Genomic DNA, 21,309 nt, shown 5'->3' with positions numbered 1-21,309 from the left:
CACGCAAGGTTCCACTGCTGCACAGTGGTTGCCCGTTCATGAGCAAAACACAGTTACGGTTCACACTTGCTGCCACCAGCTTAGTGAAGCCATGCTTGCTGAACCCAAACACAGCCAATGAGGACTGACCTTCATGAGGTGCTCACCAAATCTGAGCCATATCAGAAACCTCTACCATTAATATACGTCCTTTCTGCCCCCACTTGAAATTCAGGCATGATAATCTTAGAAGTTCCAACTATCAAATTAATTTAACTTAAAAATAACTCCAACAGATGGGTATCTGCTGAGAAGCCAAAGAAATGTGTGGTTCATTTTCAGTAGTTGCAGACTGTAATAACTCCAATTCCAAGGAAAGCAGGTGCTTATAGGTGTGAACATCACAGAACTACCAGTTTAATAAGTCATGGCTGCAAAATACTAACACAAATTGTTTACCAAAAAACTGAGAAACTAGTTGAAGGTGACCTCTGGAAAGACCAGCTTGGATTCTGGAGAAGTGGAGGAGCAAGTGAGACAATGGTAACCCTACGACTTATCTTGGATGACAGGCTAAGGAAATTCAAAACTATAGTATTTGTAGAATTGGAGAAATCTTTTCAAAATGTCAACCTGAATACTCTCTTTTGAAATTCTGAATGTAACAGGGGTAAAATATAGGGAGCAAAAGATATATACAATCAGTACACAAACCACCTGGCAGTTATTATAGGCTAGCGGCTTGAAAGGGGAGCACTGGGTGAGAAAGGAGTGAGACAGAGTTGTAGCCTATTCTCAATGTGATTCTGTCTGTACATTGAACAAGCAGTAAAGGAAACCAAATAAAAATTTGGAGAAGGAATTACATTGAAGGCAGAAGAGATAAAAGCTTGTCAGTGAGACTGTAAGTCTGTCATGGACAGCAAAGGACTTTGAAGAGCAGCTGAACGAAATAGACAGTGACTCGTAAGGACACAAAAGGAATATCAACAAGACAAAAATAAAAGTAGCAGAATATAGTGAAATTAAATCGGGTGATGTTGAGAGAACTAGATTAGGAAACGAGATACTAAATGTAGTAGACTTTTTTCTGGGTAGTAAAATAACTGATGATGGTTGAAGCAGAGTGGACATAAAATGCAGACTTTATTTTTCCGAAGAAGTTAAATTTGTTAACATCAAATATAGATTTAAGTGTGAGCAAGTCTATACTGGATGTATTTATATGGAGTGTAGCCATGTACGAAAGTGATACATGGAGAATAGGAGTGTGTGAAATGTGGTGATGCAGGAGAATGATGAAGATTAGATAGGTATATCATGTAACCAATGAGCAAGTGCTGAGCAAGTACTCTGCAGAATTGGAGAAAAAGAATTGTGGAATAACTTGACTAAAAGAAGGGCTTGTTTGATAGGACACATTCACATGTCACAGGAAAATCAATTCAGTATTGAAGAGAAAAGTGTGTGTGTGTGTGGGGGGGGGGGGGGGGGGGGGGGCTAAGTTGTAGAGGAAGACCAAGAGATGAATAAAGAAGCAGATTCAAGAGGATGTAGGTTGCAGTAGATAAAGAGGTCTGCATAGGATAGAGTAGCATGGAGAGCTGCATCAAATCAGTCTCTGGACTGAAGAAACCAACACCACCACGAAAGAGACAACGAGGAAGAGGAGATATTTTTTTTTTTTTTACTTCACGTATTTCTTTTCTTTTCCACCTTCTTGTTGGAAAGAAGAATCTTGAGATCAATTTTTTAAGACCGTATGTGTCTACTTGTCGTTGCTGTTGCTCGGTTGGCCAACATTTTTTTAAATTTTTTTTAAAATCTGTATTAGCCTCAAAGGTTTTCATTAATATGTCTGACACTCATATATTGCACAAGAGATTGTTGTGATACAAAAAACAATTCTACTGCAGTGTGGTCCATGTACTGTTCATTAATGGCAGAGAACATCTGTTGTCTTTAGTAGTGTTCATGTGTGTTCTGACCTGAGCTCGCACACATTCTGAAAAAGTGTTACCCATTATGTCTGACAGACTGTTTCAGAATGTTTTTGATGATAGGAATTTCAAATGTTTTTACATATATAAAATCTTTTCGAAATGTTCTTGGGTATTCAAACAGTTTGTGTCATCCACATCTGTCTTGTTTTATGTACACAATGTTATATATCTATCTGCCTACACACTCCACACACTGTGTGCAGAAATTAGGTTGTCATCTTGTCTCATCTGAAAGTTTTCTGTTATTCAGCATACATCCAGTTTGCCATGTACATTATCCCACTCTGAACACATACAAACTTGGTGTCCTCTGTCTTGGTATTCATACTAAACTTCTACTAAAAAAATCTATCAAACAGTCTCTGTTGCAGAACTCACCACTGTATCTATCACTGATCCACGCAGTGGTCCTTGAAGTTTCTCCAGTAACTTCTGACCAACAAGCATCGACAACCAATTAGGCTTCAAAACACAAAGAAACTGGCCTATGCTTTCACTTTTCATACCTGTAACACAATTACAAAATCATCACAGAAACATTAATTTCAAAAATCTTGGTACCAAATTACTAAGAGTGGTAATCCTGTCAGAACAGCCTATATCAATGAAAATAATCAATGTTCAAAAATACAATTGGATAGTTAAGAAAATTCACTCACCATGTGGGAGCAGGAGAAAACACAAATAATAAAACGTGGAAATTGCAAGCTTTCAGAGACAGTGGCTACTCCTAGTGGAAAAAGGGGGGGGGGGGGGGGGGGGGGGAATGAAAAGTGATGAAGGAAAAGCACTGGTGAGGTTTAGGAAAAGGGGTCTGTTACAGAGAAGTTGCCCAGAACCCCAGATCAGGGAAGACTTACTAGATGGGTTCAAAAGTAAAGACTCACTGTTGGTGCTGGTACCAAATTAACGGCAGAAGCTACAGTAATAAGCAAGAAAGGGATTATTGAAAAAACATCGTATAAGCATCAATAAAAACAGACAACTAAGGCTGACAGGAGGGGGGGGGGGGGGGGAGGTAAATAGCTAGGTTCTAAATCAAATGAAATAGAAAAACAAAAGGGCAGAAATAAAAGTAATAGTTACTGAAAAGAAATGCTGTCATCACAAAAAAATTAATGTAAATTTAGGCCATATTGCTGTCAAGAATCAAGCATATGTAACGCCCAATCCCACCTGCAGAATTCTGAGAAACCCTTGTCACAGGGGGAATCCAGATGGCACCTGTGGTGGAATAAGCACGCTCTGCAACAACTGAGGCAGACTGGATCTTATTTAAGGGCATGACTGTAGGAAATCATAGCCTTGTTGATTAATACATTGATTACCAGAATACTATCGAGTAACAAGAGGTGTACTCCTAAGTTTTCTTTGGGAGGGGGGGGGGGGGGCAGCAGTATCAGGATTGGGTGTGATGACACACCTGTACAGTGAAGGACAAGGTGAAAATCATGGTGTACTGTTGTAAAGAGTCTGCTTCTAAACAAATATGTTTGCTTCGAATGCTAAGACTGTACAATAGGGAATGTCTGACACGAAATGGATGGCAGCTGTCAAAATGTAAGTACTGTTGCTTGTTAATAGTTTTAACATAAACAGAAGTGTGTCGCTGACCCTCAGAAAAGATGAGGTCAACACCAAGGAAAGTGGCACGAGATTTGGAATCAGACCACGTGAAACATAATTGGGAGCATGTATGTAGAGATCCCAAAAATTTCAATAGGCGAGCCTCACTAGCTTGTATGACAATGATGTTGTCAACATACCTAAAACGAACCATGGGCTTACAACTTATGGATCCCAGGGAAGCCCATCCAAGTGATCCATGAAAATGTTGGCACAGATAGGAGCCATCCTGATTCCCACAGCCATACGCTTGATTTGTTTGTATGCCTGCCTCTCATAAGTAAAGTAGTTGTTCGTAAGTATAAAGGTGATCAAAGTGAGCAGAAAAGAAGTCATAGGTTTGTAATCACATTGGCACTGGTTGAGGTAATGTTAGCAGCAGACACACCATGTACACAGGGAATGTTGGTGTAGAGGGAGGTGGCATCAATGTTGATAAGTAGGGTGTGTGGTGGGAGTTGGCCATTCTCACCTCAGTCTTCACTGGATGTAATTACCCCACCAGCCTGGTTCAAAAGCAGATTTCCTGGGCCATCAATCCAGTCCTGGTACTGCTGGTCCCTCCAATAAACAACTTTGGACCACGCCACTTGTCACTCAGTGTCATCCTGGTCTGGAGTTTATAGTCAGCTATTTTGACAAGGCCATGACTTCCTAAAATCATGCCCTCAAATGAGATCCATTCTGTCTGAGATTTTGCCCACCACAACTAGCATAGCTTTTCTTTGCCCTCCCACTCTCTGCAATACTCTTGTCAGGCCCTATGTTCCTTCTGCACCCATCTCTCTACACTATGGCTCCTACTGCTGAGACCATCCTCGATGCAAGTCTTGCCCTATGCACCCTCCTGCCACTACCTGTACCATCCCAGTAACTGGCAAAACATATACTATGAAAGGGAGAGCCACTTTTGAAACGACATATGTCATATACCAGTTGTTAAGTAAACACTATTTGGCCTTTTACATCAGCATGACTACCACCAAATTATGTTAGGATGGATGAACACAGGCAGAGACTGTATACTGGCAACACACAATGTGCTGTTGTACAGCATGCTCTAGAACATGACAATTGTGGCCTTGGTGCCTGTTTCACCACACATGCCATCTGGATTATTCCCACAGGCACCAGTTTCTCACAATTCCACAGGTGGAAACTAGCACTACACCAAGACCTCGGTTCTCGCCACCCGCCTGGGCTTATTTTATGTTAATTTCTTCAGTCTTACATGATGTTCTAGCAGTAATCTCTGTCTTGCATATTACCCTGTCTTCCACTTATAAGCTCTCATGTTTTTAAATCTTGTATGGTACACTCCCCAACAATCAGTCTTTCCTTCTCATCCGGTCCGCGGTAAGCCTCAGCTGACCTGTGGTTCTAGGTGGCTTTCCCTAGGCCTCTCCAGGCCTTTCCATTCACCCCTTTGCTTTCCCCTTCAACCCTTCTGGCTGAAGGAGGAGCCAATGGCTCCGAAATCTCACCTAATTAAAGCCTTCTTTCATGTGTGTGCTCTGCCAATACTTGGAGAGTAGATTTTTTTATCTATCCAATCACACTATGCTTCAACATATGGATTTGAAGATCGAGATTTGTTTCTATGGTCATTTGAACGGAAGAGGCGATTTTTTCAAAGCCACGAACCATCAATGAAAGAGAAAAAAATGAAGCAGCACTTAAAACCATGATATATATATATATTACAAAGAATAGCAGAAATTTTCACTGTGTAAAACTAACTTGAGTTTACTTTCTGACACAGACTGGCAGTTATGTTAAAATTTTTGGTCACTGGGCCTTTGCAACAAAGGTCATTAAATACATTAATTACAATAAATAAAACTGTCCGCCTCCGGAAGCTGAGTGGTCAGTACGACAGAATGTCCATCCTACAGACCCGGGTTCAATTCCCGGCAGGGTCGGAGATTTTCTCTGCTCAGGGACTGGTTGTTGTGTTGTCCTTATCATCATCATTTCATTCTCGTCGACACGCAAGTCACCGAAGAGGTGTCAAATCGAAAGTGTTGCACCCGGAAAATGGTCTACCTGACAAGAGGCCCTAGTCACATGACATTTTTTTAATAAATAAAACTGACTACTGCATGTAGTACTTTTATTAAATTAACAATAAAGACCCAGATTTTTTTAGTGGGAGGGGAGGGTGGAAGGAGGAAGACCTGAACCTGCTACCTTTCTCTTTCACAGCTCAAGATGCTATCAACTAAGATAGAGCTTTAACCCTGGCTGCATTAAGGCATTTTCCATGACTGGTTACTTTGTGCTCACTCTAAAAGAAAATTAAAAGAAAACAATATTCATTAACGTTTATTATATTACAACAACAACAACAACAACAACAACAACAACATAGTTTTCAGTGTTGCTGACCTCAGGCTCCCTACGGACAGGTGTTAAACTCAAACTAGATCACCTGAACGAAGCCAGCGTAATTGAACCTGCCATAACAATTGCCTGGGCCACAGGCCTGGTAGGTGTTAACGAAACCAAAAGGATTCCTTCTGACTCTCTGGAGATTTAGGGTCAACCATCAATGGCCAGGCACATGTGGAAATCCACTGGAGATGATCTCACAAAGCTTGTCAGCGGTGGATATTTTTCTCGACATTGCCAATGCTTATTTACGGATTTCACCAGATGAAAAATCGCAACTCTTTATGGTCCTTGATACACCCTTTGGCTTGTAGAAATGCAAACATTTGCCCTTTGGGATTTCTTGTGTTCCAGCAATCTTCAAGAGGTACCTGTAACAGTTAAGCATCTCCACCCCAGCTTGTACCAATTACCTGGACGACAACTATGCTACGTCGTGTGATGCAGGGCTCAAGTGTCGTCTATAGAAATGGCACTTTTTTCAGGAGAAAATTGAATAACTTGGACACTTGGTCAACAAAGATGGAATTCAGCTCACTTACTGCAACATTTTGGCTGTCGACTCTCTCCCACATCCCCAAAACCTAGAAGAGCTTCAGGCCCTTTTGGGTATAGTGAATTATTATTCTAAGTTTCTCCCACAAGAAACACACATTATGCACCAACTTAACCAAATGCAAAAAAAGGGCATTCAATTTCAGTGGTTGGCTGCCCGTGAGCATGCTTTCCAAGAGGTGAAGAACATGTTACACTTGGCACCCAGCCTTATGCCCTTTTCTCCATAACGTCCAGCCCCCTATGGCACTGGTACAGAGCTGGTGTACTTTAATTATGAAGGCACTTAGCAACCAATCACCTATAAATCCAAGACACTGTTGCCTGCTCAAAGAAGCTACTCAAAGGTCAAGAAAGATTCTCCGGTGATCATCTTTGTCATTAAAAAATTCCATGTGTGCCTCTTTGCAACCAACTTTACTCTCATTTCTGACCGCAAGCCACTGGTAGCACTCTTCAGGCCACACTTTTGGCTTCCAATGTGGAAGGCTCAAAGGCTCCACCATCAAGCTCTTTTCCTCAGTTACTACAATTACACCATTATTAAGTACAAGCCTACTGCACAAACACAGATGCGCTATTGTCTACTCTCAAACCCACACCCATTATTTGACCAGTAGATCTCTTGTTTCCACAATGATACAGAATGACAAAGCACCTTGGATGGGTTGCACATTACTGCTACTCACATCACTGCAGACATGGGCCCTGACCCTATCTTACAATGTGTTACACACTATGTACTACAAGGGCAGCCTATTTATTTTTCTAAATCTGCTGGAACCAGGCCTTAGACAAAATCAGAGACAACAGACAAAAGACAAGTGAGATGAGCTGTTGTCTCTGATCTGCCTCCACAGCCTGCAGGATGCAGAAGCAATACCCACCCTGTTATCATCTCGACTACATTATGCCCTCACGTCTTGGAACTCCTACATCATGGACATTGGGGTACGTCACAGATGACAGCCCTTGCCAGGCAACATGCCTATTGGCCAGGACTGAACAAAATATCGAGGTTATGGTGCACAGCTGTCCTGCATATGTTCAATATCATGCTGCTCCATCTCAGACTTCCGCGCCCAGGCCTACTCCCTGTTGCTCTGGAACTGCATTCATCTGGACTTTGCTGGTCTCTTTGTGGGCTCTACGTGGCTCATTGTGGACATTTCTTCCAACTACCCAAAGGTCCACCCATACAGCTGCCACCCTCAATGTACTTATCCAGATTCTCTCCATTGAAGGGACACACAGGTTTTAAATCGTGGTGGCAGTCTTTGAACAGTTCTGCAATGGCAACGGATCAAACACCTGTTAAGCCCAAATTTTACCCACCATCCAATGGCAAAGTGGAATGGATGGTACAATGGTTTTAACAACAAATAACGAAAGCAGTGGGTGCACCTATCACTACATTGGCACTCACCATGTTCCAAAGCACCTACAGGGCTACCACTGTCCTGCAGCTCCTCTGTGGACAATAGCCACATACTGTCTTCCATCTCTTGATGCCACAGCCCTCTGAACCCTGAATCTGACATGCTGGATGATACCTCCCAGTTTCAGTGGTCTGAGCACGTTCATAAGAAGCAAAATCTTCGTGGATGCCAGCTATGGTGGTGGCCATGGGCAGCATCTTATGACAGTCAATACTCCATGAGTCAACACACCAACCAGCTCTGTCCCCGCCTACTGAGCGCACATCAATCAGTGGGTTACTCAGTGTTGGAGTTACCATGCTTGCAAATCCATCAATTACACTAGTACACTCTGCACTCTAGAGCACCATCTGTGATTCCTGTGGATACAGGTAAGGAGACAGAAACCTCACCACAGCATCCATCCACTCAACAGTCGTCTCCCAGACCATCGTTTCCTAGTGCACTGCCCCATGACTCATGTTCCTTCTCCCAGCTGGTGATTCCTCTGCTGGAACACCAACTACATGGAACTAGACAACAGCCGCTGGCCGTTGCCCCTAAAATTTGCAAATGCTATGCAGGGGCCATGCAATTATGCCAAACTATCGATGCTCATGGCCACACTATATAGCTAGCTGTGCAGAGGCCCAGATCTCAGTTGTGTTCCAACTGTGACCTCATATTGTTTGTTGCACTCATCATTGTTTGGTTCCTGATATTGCTACGTATAGGGTCTCAATTTGATTCACTCTCTGGACTTGACATTCTGCCTTGTTTTCTTTGCTGTCTGTCCAGCACTGTTTTGTCTTTCCATAGTTTTTAGCAAATCACTGTTGACGTCTTCAGCTGGTTGGCCAGTGTCTTCTGGTTGTGTCCGAATCTGGTTACCATAGCAACATTGAGAATATGGATATTGTGCATGAGTAAACTGACATTAGACACTGTACTTTAACTATATTCAATTTAAAACCAAACATGGGATGTAGATTCAACTGAGTTAATGAATAATTTCTACTAGTATGTGTGTCAGCTGGTTGTCAGCATTATTTGCGGTTCAAGTCATTGACACAGCCATCTTCATCGCAATTTCCACCACTTTTCTTCGGCAATTGCATACAGAGTTAATGCAACATTTTATGCATGTCTATTTTTGTAAGGCAACTGTTTGATTTATGTGCCAGGTGCTGCCACAGACTGCCACTGGAGAGCACTGAGGGCACAAATCATGATGAGGAGTACATTTCTTGAGATGTAGCAGGTTATTTCAGAATGTGCAGCAAGTATTACAGACACCATTCGCCCATGTGAGGAAGGCTTTAAGGGAATCAGCCTGTCCAACAATGCTATACTACTGTGTATTGTATTACTGTTAAGACCAAAGAGAGAGAATATCAAGTCTCATGTCAACAGTTACCAAATGTACTCTGCTCCTGAACTCTGGCACATTAATTTAGAACCATTTCTGGATAGAACACAAAACAGTTATGAATTGTTGGCGGCTGTACAGTTCGTGCACACCACCAGTTGAAATTTGCTAGGACATATTTGTGGCAAATTCCTTGGAATCGTGCACGAATTGGTGCTTGCAGGTGTGAATCAAGGCAGCACCACAAAAATCAACACACTGATTACAATTACAGTCCCAATTTCAAAACACTGTAAAAAATAGCTACTGCTCAGAATAACGTCACATTTGAATAGAATATTATTGAAGAATGGAGAAACGTGTTGGGGGGGGGGGTAACTAAAATTTCGCCATTAGATGACACAGTAAGCAGCAGAATATAGAATATCAAAATAAAAGACTTGGTGTACACAGCCATTCCTCAATTGTGTCCGAGATGCTCAGCACAACTGTCTCAATGCTCTGCATAAATTCTGAACACTCAAGGGTACGAAAAAAAAGAGACATTGGTCTGATGTCTGCTAAGGGTCTGGAGAAAATGATGTGGGAAAAAGACAGGTTCTTTTGAAGTGCAATATGACAGAGGGAGGAAAACAACTGATCCAACATCAGTAGAAGTAGTGTCTGCAGCACTGCACGAGGAGTCGAATAATCGTGTGCAAGCATACAGTGCACAGGAAAGTGCCTCAATAGGGTGGTGCCTGCTCTCACCTGTCATAAACTCAATTTTTAAGCTGGCAAAAAATATAACAAAATGCAGGCAGGTATTGCAGTGAAATTTAAAATATTGAGTCACTCACACTGACTTATAATTTGAACAAGTAGTTTATTTTTCTTCAATATATTCACTACACATTAAAAATGTAGTCTGAGGGGCTCTTAAGTAAGGGCAGCCATTAATAATTGATGCTATAAGACTTCACTATAAAATTCACATGTTGCGATCACGGCACTCGACATTCTGTTCACAATTCACAAAATACGTTCTTGTCTGCTGTCCTAAACCACTATATTGCGATCCACTTTAACGCTTTCGAACGTCGCTATATAAAAACTTGTCCTTGGATGTGGCTACTCCAGATGGGCGGCACATCCGGCTCTTAGTGTTGCTCAGAACAAACTCCCCCCATAAGAGATGGCCACCCTATGCACCCTCGAAATAACTGCCTAACTCAAAACAAAGTTTGACAAAAAAATTATGAATATTCTAAAACTAGACACAAAAAGACATATGATACACTGAAAAATTTGTACATTTTCTGGGCAATAACAATTTAAAGTCCAATTTTTCACACCTGCCACTGGTTTTCTCAAATAATGTTCTTGTGGCATGATTTTGCTTTTCCCAGATTTTTTGGATACTAAACAAAATAAACAATTGAAAATACTTACTTAACTACTCATCTGCCTCTTTCAACTTTAAAATGCTGCCACTAGTTTTGTCTCTTTAAATTTATTTATTACCCAAAACAGATTCTCTCAGTTGAATCCTATATTCCAACCTCTCATTCAAAAATGGTACTTATTCAGCTAAATCGGCTATGAATGCACAATGCAGCTCTACTAGCTGCATCTGTAAACACTTTGTTCATACTAATCGGCCAAAGCATTGCCAAGATATTAGTTTTTGAACTTTCATAAATTTACCATTTTTATGATGACTATAACTTTTAAACTATTATATATATTTGTTGTGCATCTAGATAATTTACTTTCACATATTTTTCCATCCACGGGTGCCAAATCGCATCTCTGTGTCACTCTTAGTTTTGTTTTTATCAATTTTTATCTGGCATACAAATTTCACCTAGCGCACAAACTCAGCCATAGGTGCTCCGGCCAACTCCCACTCGGGTTTTTCCAAGGCTGTGTAAATGCTAGCCACTCGCCATGGCCCCGTAGGAACTGCCAGCCATTTGCTCTGCGGTGGGAAACTGCCACTCTAAACTCCCACTACAGCTTGTATGCTCACAAACTTTGCTTTTTATGTGGTTTTTGACCTCAGGACAGTGAAAAACTGAATTTTCTCATTCAAAGTGGTATGACTTTGCTGTGGTGGATACACTTATTGAACTAGCAGGACTACAACTGTTGAACGTCAACCTTGTTCCGTCATGCGTATTGCACAGTACGGTTGGTTTAACGTGCAACTCACACCATAGCTGTCACACTGCAATTCAGCTGTCATTTGCAGCCAAATCCATTTATGTTATGACGCTTGCAGCACCATCTACTGCAGGGATTAACATCTCACTTATTCTGAGTGTGAGAACTCATGTCCGCTCACATTCTAAGTCACATGCAGAGCAGTTGCAGTGAGGTGGGGAGTGCAGGAAATGTGCACACATTATACGGTTGCAACAACATGAGAGAAGTGCCAACTGTGGAACTGGTGTGAGGAATCTTAGCATTTTACACGAAAGTTAGCGTTGCAGAATGTTTAAGTGTTCCATAAGAAGTTTATTACTTTCAGGAAGGCACTACACAACTTACCACGTGAAACAAGAAAGGGGAAAACACAAAGTATGCTCTCTGAGGAGGAGGAAACACTGAGTGAGTGTGCTGGTCTGACGAGCTTCAAAACAGCATTAATTTTAGTGAAGTCTTTGTGCTCTTTCACAGATGGTGATTTCGTGAATAAATACTTGGTAGTTGCTGCTGAATATTTATGTCCACTTGAAGTAGAACAATCTTGCATTGCGCTGTTATCAAAGGTGACAATCGCTGGTACCGCGCAGTTTATGGCAGACAGCATTCACAGCCATTCTTGAAAAATATTTTGTGTGTGTTGCATGTTCTTTAGCACTCTATAAAAGTGTAGATATCACAGGCACAGAGCTGTGATATTCCTAGCAGCCTTGAAGAAAGTGTGGAAATACACATTTGTCACTGAATTTATTAGTTCGTGTGCCTACACAGAGAGTGAGAGTCATGCTGGTGGGAAACAAGATCAGGATTCATAGCACAATTTAATGGGAAAATGAAAAAGCTTCGAGTTCTCAATTTGCACTGAACTGCAGCTTGACATATCTGATCTGTAAATCAATAAGGAATATAAATACAGTCTAAATTTCTTCTAGTATTTCCCTGAGGACCAATTTCTCCAATTTCCTCATTAACACAAGTCTCTGCTCTCTCCCCACCCACCCACCAATTTTTTGTGACGGTGGAAGGGAGGTACAGTACGCCCTCCTTGCAGGCCTGCTTTCACCATCAGCTCGTGGAGCACAAAGCTCTAATGTGTTGGTAAAATTTTCATTGAAATATTTTTTTTTCTAACTTTTCGCCTTTCTTTGATAATATTCCATTCAAATTTTACTTCATTCCGTGAATTTTTTTTTAATACAGTGTTTTGAAACAGGAGCTATTTAAATCATCCTGTACTTAAAGAAAGATTTATTAGGGATCCATAGTTTAATATAATTCAGGTTATAATCTGAAGGTATACCTTCAACAGGTATTTAGATGTGCACCTAGATGAACACTGAACATTCAACCCCCACATATGGAAAGGGAGTTGTATGGTGGGAAAAATTACTAACATGGCACAAAGGTCTCATTTGCCCAAACTTTACTATATAAATTGTAATTGTGGGCTATGGTGCCAGTACTTAGCCACACAGGTTGTAACTGGTGAGATCTGTCACTGTGGTCAGGAAAGTTCAGCGAGGAACACTGGCACAATTATGTGGGGTCTTTGGCTTCACGTCTATGGATAAATTGGTAAAAAATAGTCTCGACAGCACAGTTGTTCGAATGTCATCGAGACTAATTTTACTTAACTGACAGATTGCTGTTTGCCAATAATGTTATCTAGAACTTCTACGGGTGTCCTAACAATATTAATGAGCATTTGTCCCCTGAACCTACACTTAAGAAAAAAGGCTGCCATCTATTGGCTAAAAAAAAAAAAGAGGGTACAAAAAGAGACGGGAAATTCTTGGGGAAATGGCAACAAATTGATTAGCAATAAATAATGTAAAATTTCAGAATGCCAGCAGAGAAAGTCATCAAACACAGGAAGAATAACGTTTCAATTTCTTCCTGATGTAGATGAAAGGCATCAGGTAACATTCTGACCCAAGTAGGGGAGCGGTCAATTATCTTTCTGGACATAGGCCATTTCCTACATATCTGTACAGAATCAGTGAGAGGGGAATAAGCAGCTGTGACTGTGGCAAACTTGGCATTCCAGATCAGGGCCTATGAGAATCTTCCTTAGTTGAAGATCCAGCAAAAGAATTCTAGCAGGTGTTAAGAAGTAAAACTGTGTATGACATAAATAGGGCGAAAAAGGAACCCCCACAATTGCAGTCCTAAGCCTGGGGCCTCATCTCACAAGTGATGGGGGATGGGGAAGGAGGAGGGGGGGGGGGGAGAAGTAACACCTTGTAAATAAAGCTGGGTCCATTTGGCTCCGGATGGTAGCACCTGGTGAGGGCCCTTGTCTAGGTTTACTGGGTGAAACTTGGTCAACAGTCTCACAAAGGTGGAAGGGGAAACTCAGATTCCCAACATGAGAGAGAGCGGAAGAACCACATTCAGGACTTAAAACCTTGGTTGTATTTTCTTGTGGGCCGTGGGCTACTCCCAAAATAGCTCTCATCACTCATGGAAGTGTGTGATGTAAACTATTTTATGCTAGGTGGATAGTCCACTGTACAACAACAGACATTTTTATTCTGAGGAGCCTGCAACATCACACAGACAAGTCATAGTGTCTTGGAACCTCACCCAAATTTCAATATGAACAATCAACATACTTAGCAACTTTTAATGTAAACTCATTGTTGAAGATGGAAAAAGTATTACAACATACTCATAGCAACCACTCAAAGAAACGCTATACATGGATACATATACCTTCAACTCCAAAGGTTTTAGGATGTGCAAAGGCAAAGTAGGACCGCGTGTGATGAAAAATGTGCCACATCTTTGAACAGCCTTTATAATAGACAAAAATATCTTAAACCCAATAGCTGACTTTGATTCCCCATTGGAAAGATACTCATATCTTACATTCACAATCACAAACAAAATCTACACACTCATCATAACAAGAAAAACAAAGAAAATGTGGAAACCTTTTGGAACCCACTAGATGACATTATTCAGAAAATTACTGATAAAAACTTCATCATTCTTCTTGGAGACTGTAATGCACAGACTGATAAAGAAAAAATATAAGAAAATTGTTGGAGATTATCCTGCCCATAAAAGACCAAACAGAAATGGCACCAGGCTAATAGAACTTTGCCAATCACACCACCTAATTCTTAAATTTATTGTTTTCAAAACACTACCATGAAAACAAATGATATAGACATCTCCAATTATAAACCCAGGATAATTTCAATTCAATCATGTGACAATCAAGGCAATTTATCGCAAAGAAATCATGATGATAGGATACTTGGGGAAGCAAACTTGGATGTGGACCACCACCTCTCTAAAATTAAGTTCAAAGTTATCCTGAAAAGGAAACAAGGGTAAAAAATACAGCACCAAAAATTTTAAAATCAGATAACTCGTAAAAGCAACAGAAACAGTTCAGACTCAAAGTTAGGATATCAAGAAAAATCTCTTTACTATGGCTGAATGAACCCAATATAAAAAGCAAAAAGCATGCCTGGTGGTTGCTAGAATGTGATGCCCTCTGTAAAACAAGGAAACAGGCATTGCAAAATTGGTAATCACAGAAAACAGAAGAAAGCAATTAAATACCATTAGATCATTAGGGTTAGAAAAGTGGTAGATAGAAGTATAAAGAGGATTAATAAGAGTCATGAAAACAGATCTTTCCCAAATTGATGAAGAATTTACTAAAAAACACAAAAAGCTTTAACATAATGTTCAAACAAAGGTTATCAAGATAGAAAGCTCCCACCCTCCAAATTCGAGCTGTAAATGGGACCATTGCTCACAAAGTCACACAAAATTGCAAGATACTAGCATGTACTTTGAGAAGCTCCTGAATTGTGAACCCATTCTTGAAAAATTTGAATCTATCCCAAATAACAGTCAGAAGCTGGATTCAGAAACACCAGCATCTGAAGAATGACAAAAGATAATTTCAGAACTGAAAAATAACAAAGCATACAGAGGAAACCAAATTGTAACCGAAATAGGGAAAAATCTGACAAAAATGCAATTACATCCCTTTAATGTGTTTTAGATAAAATCTGGAAAGAAGAAGAGATCCCTGCAGAATGGATAACAGCTCTCATTCACCTGATCCACAAGGAAAGCTTAACGACAGGCCCCAACAATTATAGAGGAATATCACTACTGGATGTAATATAACAAGATTCTTTCTTAAGTCCTTTTGAACTGGGCAGAGCCAGAATTGGATCCACGAGTCGGGGAATGCCATGATGATTTTAGAAAGGGCAGGTCATACTCAGAACAAATACTAGAAATCAAAAACATTATGATATACCACAAATCATGAGCACAGACATAAGTAATCTCCTCTGTCGATTTCAAAAAAGCGTATAATTCAACTCTCAGAGAATCTCTTTTAGCAGTCCTGAAAGAAATGAATTTGGATAAAAAAAACAACTAATACCATAAAAACAACGCTTAAAAATACATTTTTGAAAGTTAAACTCATAGGTGAACTATCATAACCCTTCCAAATAAAAATGGGTGTGCAACAGGGGGATGGGCTCTCACCATTGCAGTTCAATTGTGCGCTTGAGACAGTAATCGGAGAATGGAACATATATATAAAGAATGGTACAACATTGGGTTGCAAAAAGAAGAACCTTAAAGTAAATTGCTTTGCCTTTGTAGATGATATGGCCCTGTTTGCTGAAATAGTGAAAGAAGCACAGGGATAAATCCTTGAACTAAAGAAACAAGCAGTTAAAATAGATCTTCACACCGCCTTTGAAAAAAACTACAATTATGACATACATTAAGAACTAACAAACAACTCAAAGTCCAAGAATAAAAGACTGAAATAGTAAAAGAATTTAAATATCTCTGAGAATAGATTAGTTGGAATTCTGGAGAAAGCACAGAAAAACTTGAACTGGCCTTAAAAAAAAAAAAAAAAAAAAAGAAAGAAAGAAAGAAAGAAAGAAAGAAAGGAGGGGGGGCACCCCCAAAATCATACATCACAAGACAGTGATTAAGCCAGTAGCACTGTGTGCAGCAGAAACACTAAACATTAACTTCAGAGGCCAAATGGAGAAACTTGAGATAAAGGGGAGAAAATTTTTAAGGAAAATCATACAACCGAAAGTCCAAGGTAATAAGATAGCATACATAAAAAATGAAACTCCCTACAAGCAAAGCTAAAAACTTTCAAATACAATGCCAAAAAGAAGGATAAACTTTTATGGGCATCTTCTCAGAATGAACTCTTAACAGATTAACCAAACAAATCTGAGTTGTTCCATATAATTTCAGGCATGCAGCTGCATAAATTTAACTTCTAATATTTTGGCTGCATCTTCGGAGTGAACCAAGGTGACTGATGCTCCAGCACTTGCTCCTTCCTTTTGAACTTGTGGATTGCACCACTGTGCATGCGGCCACAGTACACAAGGTCCAGAGACACTGATTGGTGGCAAAGAGGTATAATAGAGCACACATGAAATTAGATCTATGACAGTTGCCACAAGTAGATGAATCACTGCGAGCTGCACCATCACGACGTCTTTGTGAGTTTATCACAGAAAGTGCTGGATTCCATGATTTTCCTAAGCTGAAGCTGCTACCTCTATTAATCAAATTCATCGCAAACCGAATTTCGATTGCTTATTTCTTGTAACTCCCAGAAAGATGAATTTCAACGTTATCATGTGTCAGAGTGCGCAGTGTCAATATAGTGCTCTGCCACTAGTGATTTATTAGGTTGTAAGACTTGGGTGTATCTGCGGTGCTCTGTGCGTCTCCCACGGACTGTACGTATTGTCTGTCTGATGTATGAACAACCATACTCACAGGAGATCTTGTGAACCCTAGGTTTCCGAAGCACTAAATCATCTTCAACCAAACCCAGGAGTGCTGCTGTCTTTGATGAAGGGCAGAAAACCACTTCCACTTTGTGTTTACTGAGGATCCGTCCTATTTTTGACAATAGGCTTCCCACATATGGAAGAAAAGCCATGGATTTAAAACTTTCTGTGTCTTCTTCTGAATCCCTTATACCCGCTGCTGGTTTCGTTTGTAGTGCCTTATGTGGGACGCCTATCATCGAAAATAGGATGGATCCTCAGCAAACACAAAGTGAAAGTTATTTCCTGCCCTCCACCAGAGACAGCAGCACACTTGGGTTCCAATAAAGATGATTTGGTGCTTCAGAAGCCTGGGGATTACAAGATCCCCTGAAGGTGCGGCCATTCACAAATTATTTAGGCAACATGTACAGTCCTTGAGAGATGCAAGAGATACACAAAACACTGCAAGTACACTCAGCTCTTACAATGTAATAAACTGGCAGTGGCAGAGCACTGCGTTGATAATGGGCACTCTATGGCATACAATAACATAAAAATTTTAGCATCGACTTTATCTTTCTGGGACTCAACAGTGAAAGAAGCAATCTAAATTCTGTTGTCAGTGAATTTAATAGAGATGAAGGCTTCAGTTTTGGACAAATCATGGAATCTGGCACTTTTTATGATAAACTCACAAAGACGTCGCTACAACGCAGCTCACAGTGATAAATAGATATCACCATGTTGATCAACCGCTCAGCCATAAATAAGTTCATGCTTGTGTTATATGTCTTTGCCACCAATCAACATCTCTGGCGCCTTGTGTATCTGTGGCCACATGCACAGTGGCATGGTCCGCAGTTTTAAAATGACACAGCAAGTGCTGGGGTGTCAGTCACCTCAGCTCACTCTGAAGATGGCTGGATGGTATACATCCGAAATTTTATGGAACAATAATTGCGCCACTGAAATATGAAGATGAAAATCTTTGATTTTTTCCATAACTGCAAAACAAAACTCAACTGGTTCGAAGAAACTCAGAAAGACCTACTACAACAAAAGATTTCAGCAAAAAACACTAATCAAACAGCTAAATTAATTACTAAAGGTGAAAATATAAGGTTCCAAGACAAATCTACACAAAAACCCAAACACATCATCTGAGAAGAAGAGAAGATCAGAAACAATGAAGGAATACTGGGCATTGACAAAAGAACAATACACACAAAAAAAATGATTGATCCAATGCACCCCGAAGATGGTGAAGCAAAAGAAGAGGAAAAAGAAGAAGAAGAACAACAAAATAAAACTTTGATACATTAAATTCTTTAGCTGATACTTCCCAGAAAAAGCAAGATGTTACAACTGGACACAGACACCATAGCAGAGACAAGTAAGACTAGTGTGTGGCCCTAAGGATTGCAAATTAATTCCGATAGCTCCATGATCATTTTGCACAGCAACAGAAGAGTGAAGGGACGGAACCTCAAGTATACCTAAGAAGACTGAGAAGACTCAGTGAAATATGTCTGGAGGTAGCATAATATTGCTGGACCTGATAGAGTGGCATATCTGGTACGGAATGTCGAGAGAAGCTACATATATTCTGATAGTAGTGTGTGTGTGTGTGTGTGTGTGTGTGTGTGTGTCTCCATCTAAGACTACAGTAAAGAGAAATTTAGTGTAGTTGCATAAGACTATGTACTATTTAACTGTTCTCCAAGGGTCAGTGACCCTGACATTATAATATATTATTGTAGTAGAAGTATTAGTATTGAAGATCAATTTGAATTCTGGAGAATGTAGAAACATGGAAGGCAATCTGACCCTATGACTTATCTTAGAACAAAGGTTAAGGAATGGCAAACCTAAGTTTACAGCTTTTATAGATTTGGCGAAAGCTTTTGACAATGTCAATTGGAATACACTCTTTGAAATTCTGAATGTAAAATTGGTAAAATACAGGGCTCAAATGTTATATTCAACTTGTATAGAAACCATACTGCATTTGTAAGAATTTAAAAATGTGGAAGGGAAGCAGTGTAGTTGACAAGGGTGTGTGACAGGCTTGTAGCCTATCCCTAATGTTATTCAATCTGCACACTGAGCAAGCAATAATGGTGAAGGAATCAAAGTCATTGGCCAATGACACTGTAATTGTATCAGAGAGAGCAAATGACTTAGAAGAGCTGTTGAAGAGCATGGGCAGTGCCTTGAAAGGAGTACATAAGATGAATACTAACAAAAGCTAAACACGGGTAATGGAATGTACTTTGATTAAATAAGTTGGTGATGAGGAAATTAGATTACAAAACAAGATAGCAAGAGTAGCAGATGAGCTTTGCTGGGCAGTAAGATAAAAGAGGACATCCGAAGCAGAGAGCACATAAAATGTAGACTGTGAATGGCAAGAAAAGCATTTCTGAAGAAGCGAAATTTGTTAAAACCAAATACGGATTTAAGTGTAAGGAAGTTTTTACAGAAGGCATTTGCAGAAGTGCCCATGGAAATGAAACATGGATGATAAACAGTTTAGACAAAAAGGGAGCAGAAGCGTTTGAAATGTGGGGCTACATAAGAATGCTGAAGATTTGATGGGTAGGTAATGTAATCAATGAGGTGGTACAGAACAGAACTGAGGAGAAAAGAAATCTGAAATTGGTTGCCATCAGAAAGACATTATGGGATCACCAGTTTAGTATTGTAAAGTGGGGCGGGGGTAAAAGTTGTAGAGAAAGACAAAGAGATGAATACAGTATGCAGATTCGAAAGGATGCAGGTTATAGTAACTATTTGGAGATGAAGAAGCTTGCACAGGATAGAGTAGTTTGGAGAGTAGCATCAAACCAGTCTTTGGGCTGAAGACCAGAACATAAAATAACAGTAACATTATTTGTTACTGAAGTTGTAGTGGAGTAACAGTACTAACAGCAGTAGGTATAAAAACAACTGTAAAATTAATCAAGATAAACTGAAATGGATGAAGGGTGATAGTTATCTTCATAGTGACAGTGATCCAGTATTACGAAATTTTGAAAATACCACAACAGTCTCACAGTTGAAGCTTTAGAGCTTTTATTAATTGTATTTCTGATTCTGCCCATTTTCCTCACACTGTGGCCTCACATCATCCATGGCTTCTTAGATCCATTCTTGGTATGCCCGCTGTGCCTGTGCCTTTTTTATCTGTTTACATATCGCTGTTAATTAACTTTATAGGGCTGCATATTTAACACACACTTATTTGCAACTAAGTTTTCAAATTCAAACTAATATTTCTCTTTGGAGCCATGTTAAAACTCCAGCTCTATCTTAAAGTGCATTTTAATGTATCCAGTTTTATACAGAATCACACCTTAGCGAACTGTCTTCGGCCAGTGACATCTAGTGGATATGTCCCCTCAGTTGTTTGCAACATTGTTGTAAGCAAAGTATACCAGGGAGGACCCGACATTATGGGCCATGGTGTTTACCAGTTTATCGTGATTGTAGTCTATGAGGACACTATTTGTGGAAATACATTTTATTTGTTTACTCTGCTCACTTCATGACAGATCAATCTGAAAATCATAATAATATTCAAATCTAGTAATTCAATAAACAAATATTTGTATCAGAGACTGTTGTAGTTCTTATCAAACTTCACAATATGAAATAACGAAAACCTATGGCCCTTTGTGTCACACTAAAGGAAGAGACTGGAAAATGATGCCACAGAAAAACTACATGCAGAGAGTGTACCATCTGTTAGAGCAATAATAGTAGAAAGAAATAAAGATAAGAAAAACATAAACAGTATAAATTTAATTCAATGTTTAGAATAATTTTCAAAAAATTCATGGAAAGGAAAATGGATTATCATGAAAATTCATTTACAAGCAATTCTTTACATAATGGTGCACTGTTGTCATCATGAAAGTGGACTACGATAAACAAATAAATCAAAGTAACATAAAATGAAGGAAGAATTATTTCCAAAG

The 21,309-nt window shown here is 39.8% G+C and overlaps 1 protein-coding gene across 6 annotated transcripts in view; it reads right to left on the bottom strand.

Moving 5' to 3' along the window:
• Positions 1-21,309, bottom strand: part of LOC126354670 (uncharacterized) — a 192,321-nt gene that overhangs the window by 45,897 nt on the left and 125,115 nt on the right. For all 6 annotated transcript variants that reach the window (XM_050004468.1, XM_050004467.1, XM_050004462.1 and 3 more), the window contains one exon: positions 2,361-2,488. In XM_050004468.1, the coding sequence (XP_049860425.1) occupies positions 2,361-2,488 (128 nt within the window). The remainder of the gene's footprint in view (positions 1-2,360; positions 2,489-21,309) is intronic.

Source organism: Schistocerca gregaria, chromosome 3, assembly GCF_023897955.1.
Source record: "Schistocerca gregaria isolate iqSchGreg1 chromosome 3, iqSchGreg1.2, whole genome shotgun sequence".
NCBI lineage: Eukaryota > Metazoa > Arthropoda > Insecta > Orthoptera > Acrididae > Schistocerca > Schistocerca gregaria.
The sequence above is the reverse complement of the archived record's forward strand: the minus strand, read 5'-3'. Positions and strand labels throughout refer to the sequence as shown.